This window comes from Barbus barbus (assembly GCF_936440315.1).
Source record: "Barbus barbus genome assembly, chromosome: 34".
NCBI lineage: Eukaryota > Metazoa > Chordata > Actinopteri > Cypriniformes > Cyprinidae > Barbus > Barbus barbus.
This window is the reverse complement of record NC_136762.1, coordinates 984,347-992,310: the sequence shown is the minus strand read 5'-3', so window position 1 is coordinate 992,310 and position 7,964 is coordinate 984,347. Positions and strand designations below refer to the sequence as shown.

Sequence of the window (7,964 nt, the reverse complement as noted above, 5' to 3'; positions counted from 1 at the left end):
TTCGTCTCTCATCTTGATCCAGTTGGGAAAAAAATGTAAAACTGTGGTTGATTTGCAAAATGTCTATATTATTGTATACATATGCATGTCCAAAAATGTATTACCCTTAAATGTTATAAATAACTAAAATGGCACTGAACATCTATAATGTCACAGAAAATTCAAATTCAAAATAATTTTAATTACTCCATGTTTTCATGCTTTAAATCAGGCTTTTCGATATTTTCAAACCACGAAATATGCAGGGGTCTCATTCTCATGCAGGGGCCATGCATCGTGATATATAATAAAATGTAGGCTTTACTTGTAAAACAATATTGCAATTTAATATCAAAACTTGAGCTCAAGCTGAAAAATCAATCTATCGTCAATCAACGTTGAATCATTTAGAAAGAAATATATATATTAAAAAAATACTGGTTCATTTGCAAGAAAAGTGTTTTTTTTTCACATTATTGTGAATGTCCAAAATTGTTTTACCACTACAACTTAAAAATAAATAAATAAAATAATTAATAAACAGTAACCACTTTTATAATGTAAAAAAAAAAAAATCACATTCAAAATAACAAAAATTTTCTATGGGTTAAAGATAATTAATTACGTTAAATATATATATATATTATATGTTTTTAAATATATATATAATATGTATATGCATGTCCAAAAATTGTATTACCATTACAACTTTCAAATAATCAGAACAAAACAGACTACAACAAAATAAAATAAAAAATTATGAAACAAAATGAAAAATAATAATAATGTTAATAAAATACAACAAAAAAAACAAATAATCAAATAAACCTTTCTGCGTGTATGCGCGGCGGTGGTGACGTTATTAAACAACATTTCCCATGATTCCGCGCGCATCACGGATGTTTTTCGTTCACCGGACACACGTTTCTGCTCTCGAGCTCTGATTCACCTGCTGACATTAAAACCATAAACCTGCTGTCGGTGAGATCACAGGAACGCGAACTCTTAACACGCCGTCTTTCTCTGTTAACGGAACCCGTTGTTGTTACGGTCGCGATGTTCCTGTCGTCGGTACCGGCGCGCGTCCTGATGCGAAGGTCGCGCAGTCTGTCGCCGCACCGCGCGCTGCAGACCGGCCACGGCGAGGCCGCGCGCTTCCGAAACCTCTCCGAGCTCGAATCGAACCGGAGCCCGGTGCTCAGCGGATCGCGAGCGTCCAGGAAGAGCGTCGCGAGCGAGGAGTCGCGCATGCAGTACCATCATCTGGCCAGCAGGTGGCGCGTGAGTCTGGAGAACCGGCGGAGCAGCTGGGCGAGTCTGACCGCCGCGGGGCGCTCCGGAGGCGGACACCACAGCCGCTCAGAGTCCGCTGCTGCTGCTGGCGTCGCGGGCGTCATCTCCGCCGCGGCGCTCGCCTTCTGCTTGAAGAAAGACAGCGATGATAAAGGTCCTAAACACTCCAAACACGCTCTATTCACACAGAACGGACAGAGCTATAATAATAAAATTCACATATGTGCAGTGTTGGGGAAAGTTACTTATAAAAGTAACGCATTGCGTTACTCCATAAAAAACGTAGCTAATTCCGTTACTTAGTTACTTTTTGTGGAAAGTAATGCGTTACGTTACTTTTAAGTTACTTTTTCAATCTGGGCAGGGCTTGCTTGTTTGTTTTTAATATAAAAAGTTATTTTTTTTACAAATATAAAGCCCTTTCACACTAAAAGTGATATGAATCCGCCTCAGGCTAAGAAATATAAACACAGCTTCATGGGGATTATTACTTTTATAAAACGGTTATTCCATAAACCTAGCAAGGTTTCACAAAATAAAACTAAGCAAATAAAATGTAATGATATTAATAAAAACGTTATTCATCCGCCAAACAATGTAGTTCCTCAGAAACGCTTGTGATTGCAACAAAGTGGTTGCCGAGCAACAACAGAAACCAAAGAGTTACCTAATTAACTAGTTTTTTTGTAATTTGATGCAAAGGTGATATAATATGAAGTATAGTGTTACAAATGTACATAAATAAAAAAAAGCGTCATCACAGTCTTGTGAAAAGGCTCCATTCAGACAGAAGACTATAAAATATTGAATAATATTCACAGTTTCTTAGATCCTGTTCTAATAGTTGTTCCTGTTTTCAGCTGAAGCTCTTCTAGATGCTGCCAGGTCCAGTAACACCGAGGAGGTGATCAGGTGAGATGCTAAACATATCAGTCTGCCTCTGAAATCTCTTAACAATACACATTAAATTGATCAAAAATGACAATAAATACATGTATAATGTTACAAAAAATCTTAAGCACAATTATTTAAATTATTCCATGTTTTTTTGGCATGTATTCTCATGCAAGAGACGCCCATCCTAAAATTTAAAAGACTATCTATATAGTTTTTGGTATAAAGACCCAATTTATACTGTGAAAAATGTATAATATAAATAGGTCTAAAATATTATTAGGAAAATATTTAGTTATATTATTACATTTTCCCTTCTCACTAGTACTGTCCTGTCCTGTTTGTTTTGTTTATTTAATTTTATCCTATTTTTCAGTATTTATTTATTTATTTTAATCTTATTAATTTTGATTTCATTTTTATTTATTTTAGTCTATTTTTATATTATTTTAATTATCAATTTATTTTAAAGTAATGTATTGGTGTATTTAATTTAATCTAATGTTTAATTATTTATGTTTATTTATTGATTGTAATTTATGTATGTGTTTATTTTAATGTAATTTTATTCATAATAAGTTATTTAATTTATTTAACTATTTTAATCTTATTTAAAAAAAAAAAAAATCTCTAAACTTTTCCACTCCCTTGAAAACCCCTGTTTAAATGACTTCATGGCACTCTTTGGTAAAATAAATCCAGTAATAAATATGATGCCAGTTTAAAATGTGTTTCTGCTCATGTCCATGCAGTGCTGCTGTGTGTCTGCTAGGGGGCGACAGTGATTGTGTTTGTTTTACACAGACGGATATTAATAACCCAGTTATTGTGTAAGGTAAATATTTTTTTTTCATCAACACATGAAAACAAGTTTGAGAGACAATAAAAGGAGCATGACCATCTATTGTATTACTATGGTTCATTGTTTTCTTGTAATATATTGATATGACTTTGATGTTTGGCCTGATTTTGGTCATTTTTTCTACGCACCTATCGATCACCTACAGGTGTGTGAGGGTAATTTTTTGTTGATTGATTGCATAATAAACATTGAAATGTTTTGTTTATTTTACTCAGTTGTTGCAGTTTTAAAAATGTTAATTTGACATTGAAAATCTGTGTCTGGGATGAGAGTAAAACAAACTCTAGACATAATCAGCATTTGATTAATCAGCATAATCAGCATCTCTCTGGAGCAGAGAGATGTTCTTCACTGAGCCGCAGGGTTGCTTTAGTGTCACTGAGAGCAGATTATAGGTTTGCAGGTGTGTGTTGAGCGTCTAGACATCTGTCAGAAACTGAATAAGCAGTCAAGTGTGTGTGAGAGTGTTTTGGGTTTCTGCCGTTTGGGCCCTGAAAGGCAGATGGCTCTGTGTGTGTGTGTGTGTGTGTGTGTGTGTGTGTGTGTGTGAGAGAGAGAGAGAGAGAGACAGACACCAGATGTGTTAAGTGTTTTAAGTTAGAGGTCAGTCTGGTGAGGACGAGTAAGTGTCGCAGCTCACTGTTGACTGTAAACACATACACTCTCTCTCTCACTCACACTCTCACTCACACACACAAACTCACACACACACACACACACACACACACTCTCTCTCTCTCTCTCTCTCTCTCTCTCTCTCACACACACATACACACACACACACACACATACACTCTCTCTCACACACACGCTCTCTCTCGCTCACACACACACACACACACACTCTCTCTCTTGCTCACACACACACACACACACACGGCCTCAGGGCCAGTCTTTCTTCAGTCGTTCACTAACTAACTCTCTCTTTGTGTTTTAGGTTGTTGGCGCAGGGAGCCAATCCGAACACTCGACACCGTTTGGGCTGGACGCCTCTCATGGTGGCTGCTATGAATAGACAGCACAAGTGAGTGTGTGTGAGTCTGTGTGTCTTAGTGTGTGTGTGTGTGTCTGAGTGTGAGTCTGTGTCTTTGTGTTTGAGTGTCTGTGTCTTAGTGTGTGTGTGTGTGTGTGTTGGAGATACACATCTGTGATGTTTCTTTACTAAAACAAACCCACTGAGATCAGTATAGTGCAGTTAAACCACTCCTTCTGTTTGTAAAACATACTGTTTGTACTCAATCACATCAAATCATCACATTTTATTAACTAACAAACAAATCTTTTCTAAAACATATAGAGATGTGTCTCCAGACACTTGTTCAGTTACTCTTTCGTCTGTCTTGTTTTTATCTTCCTGTCATGTGTCGACGGCTGAATGTTGTTGTACCTCCTCTGACCAGTCAGACCAAATCACAGAATTACAAATAAACCACATTTTAGTGCATTTGTTTACTTCGCACACAATTGTTCACAAGTGTTTTAAATGTTTCTGAAAGAAGTCTCTTCTGCTCACCGAAGCTGCATTTATTTGATCAAAAATCCAGTAAAAACAGTGAAATATTATTATAATTTAAAACAGCTGTTTTCTATGTGAATATGTGTTAAACTGTAATGTATTTCTGTGATCTGCAGCTGTATTTCCAGCATCATTACTCCAGTCTTCAGTGTCACATGATCTTCAGAAATCATAATAATATACTGATTTACTGATCAACAAACATTTATTATTATTATTATTATTATGTTGAAAACAGTTATATTTTTGTGGAAACTGTGATACATTTTTATTTTTCAGGATTCACAGATGAATAGAAAGTTAAAAAGAACAGCATTAATTGGAAATAGAAATATTTTGTAACATTATAAATGACTTTACTGACACTTTTGATCAATTTAATGCGTCCTGATGAATAAGTGTTAATTTCTTTGGAAATATCTTACTAGGCTTGTGAACAGTAGTGTGTATGTAGTTGTTACTGGACTTTACTGTTACTAGTACACGTGTGTCTGTGTCTGTGTGTGTGTCTGTGTGTGTGTCTGTGTGTATCTGCATGTGTGTCTGTGTGTGTGTCTGTGTGTATCTGCATGTGTGTGTGTGTGTGTGTCTGTGTGTATCTGCGTGTGTGTGTGTACAAATGTTTGTCTCAGTCCTGATCACTCTGAGCTCTTAATTACTGCTTCATTAGCTGCTGCTGTAAACACACGTATAGCAGACTGTGTCTGTGTGTGTGTGTGTGTGTGTGCGCGCGAACTCTTTACCCAGAATGCCGTGGCAGAGCTTGTGTGTCAGAGGCCCACAGAACCTTTCATTTAATTGAATTAAAGCTCATTTAACAAACACACACAGACGGAGGAGAGACAGAAGGAGAAAGAAGGAGGAGGTCACCAAATCCAATTTCTGGAGTCAGTGTCACCCCTCGTTTGAAACAGGACTCATTTCACTGTGTCAACACACACACACACACACACACACACCCCCACGAAAGGAGAGTACTGGCTGCTCTTTTTTTTTTTTTTTTTTTTATGGAATTTTAACTTTAAAAAAAAAAATATATATATATATATATAATAAAGCAGATAATTCTATAATATGTACAGATATTAAGGAGTTTGGTTTTTATATGATTGGAATTCTCAATTATTCTCATTAATAAACAATAAAAATACTATAATATTTTTTTAAGTCAGCATAAAGACAGTATAACAAATATTGCTACAATGTGTAAATATTTTATAATACAAATAATATATTCTATAATATATTAATAATATTTGTGTTTGTGTGTGTGTGTGTGTATATATATTAGTCTTGAAAGTAATGTCACAATGCAAAAAAGGCTTTATTTTCTTTGTAAAATATAATTTTGTTAACTCAAAGTATCATTTGTTCACAAGTTTTCATTTGTTAACATTAACTAAATTAGCTAACGTTATATTATTGTCACATGATGTCGAAACATTGCTTGTTAAATTCAGTGAGTGGCATCCAGTTATTGCCTCAAATAAATATGGTTATGCTTCTTTTCAATTACATTTTTACAACATTTGTCAGTCTGATACAATAATTACTCAAACAGAAGGTAATATTAAAATCTCTGCATCAAATGTAAATGCAGTAGTTCATCCAGATATTCGTGAATCCAGAACATTCACTGCAGTGATAGTGTTCCGTGTGTGTGTGTGTGTGTGTGTGTAGTGTGTGTGTGTGTGTGTGTGTGTGTGTGTGTGTGTGTGTGTGTGTGTGTGTGTGTGTGAGATAATACATCACGTCTCTTTTCAAGTGATTTTGATAAAAACAGACGCCTAAACTGTTGAAACCGTCACTCTTTCACTCACTGGAAATTGATTAATGGTGTTTCTATCAGTGTCTCTATTGAAAATATTATCATTTATCACAGATGCCTCACTCTGTGTGTGTGTGTGTGTGTGTCTCTCTCTCTCTCTGTTATGAGTGGCATAACTCATAGTCCTGTGTCTTCCTGTCATTCAAAGCCCCTGGTGGCCAATCAGAGCTGCAGGGGGAGCGAGGCTCCGCCCACACGGGCTCATATTTCAGCGCTGACTGTGATGCATAAACGACCTTCATCTCTCACATGTTTGTGATGCTCAGTCTGTGTATTTGATGGATTGATGAGCACATCACAGTACGTGTAGATGTCGGTAAAGATGTGGTTTAGTTGTTTGGTCTGGTTCTAAATGTAGGTTTTAAGTCTCAGAAGGCAAGTTCGAATGTGTAGTGCCCTATGAAATCGGTTTTATTTATTTTTACCAAATTGAGAGCCATATGAGGGCTATTTTATTTATTTATTCAATCATTCATTTTCTCTACATTCTGTTTTATTCTGTTTTAATTCTGTTTTTTCCATTTTAACTTTTTTTTTTCAGGATTCCTTTTTAATGGATCATTAAATGTTAGTAATCAAAAAGCATGAAATTTAATTAACTGAAATCATGAAACTTAAAAAAAAAAACATTTTTAAGGCAATATGAAATACGTTTTATCCTCCAAATTCCGCTTTTCTTCTCATTTTAATATTTCTGGATTTAATTTTAATGGTTTAAATGATAATAATTTATTTATGAATCAATGCACATTTATTTTATTAAAATTATTGATTTATTGAAAAATTGATTATTCCTTAAAAAAAAGTTATAATTTTTTGATGATTATCATTGCTTTGAGAAATACATTCTTCTGTACAATAATAATATTTCTGTCACAATTTCTTTAAGTTAAACCAAACATTTATTTGATTTATTCATCCAAAATTTGCCAAATTCTGTGGCATTTTGCCTTCTTCAATAAATCCCATTTTTATGACTGAATTCTATTGTGTTTTTTCCACATCACAGAATTCATAGGGTCCTAAATCTGCTTTAAGAACTGGCAGGACCTTTCTCAAAATCACAAACCGCAATGTTTTTGGCTGGTTTTATGTCATTTCCAAGATTCACACAGGTTTATTTTGAATACTTGTAGTTTTTTTTGACTGAGATACTTGCTAGTAAGTCAAAGTCAAAGCAGGTTTATTGTCGTTTTGTTTGCATGGCAGAGAGAAAATGAAATATTTTCAATTCAAGTTCGTTTATTTGTATAGTGCTTTTTACGATACAAATCATTGCAAAGCAGCTCTACAGGAATTTAAGTTTCCACAATATATTTATATATTGCAGAACCTTAATATATTTAACTTATGGCAAAATTAGGTAATTCTGTATGTTGTCTGAGCTTTGGCATCCTCTGAGGGGTTGGCATTATCTCTTCTCAGGTGTTCGGTCATCTCAGATCATTTAAGGGTTGGATCCAGACTGAAGCTTCTGTCATTCCAATCTTTTACATTTTTAACACAATCTATTAGCTTAGTTTAGAAGCTTCATCTGGTCTTGTTGAGATATATAGTTGAGTATCATCAGCATAACAATGAAAACTAATCCC

General features: G+C 34.9%; 2 protein-coding genes across 2 annotated transcripts in view; one reads left to right on the top strand and one right to left on the bottom strand.

The window, feature by feature from the left end:
* Window positions 1-7,964, bottom strand: part of LOC306854576 (transmembrane O-methyltransferase homolog) — a gene marked incomplete at its 5' end in the record, with an annotated part of 605,488 nt that overhangs the window by 453,275 nt on the left and 144,249 nt on the right. The gene's annotated exons all lie outside the window — the stretch shown is intronic.
* Window positions 874-7,964, top strand: part of LOC306854574 (mitochondrial disaggregase-like) — a 48,117-nt gene continuing 41,026 nt past the window's right edge. The window contains exons 1-3 of the mRNA XM_079392709.1: window positions 874-1,426; window positions 2,133-2,184; window positions 3,966-4,052. Coding sequence (XP_079248835.1) covers window positions 1,036-1,426; window positions 2,133-2,184; window positions 3,966-4,052 — 530 coding nt within the window. The 5' untranslated portion in view covers window positions 874-1,035. The remainder of the gene's footprint in view (window positions 1,427-2,132; window positions 2,185-3,965; window positions 4,053-7,964) is intronic.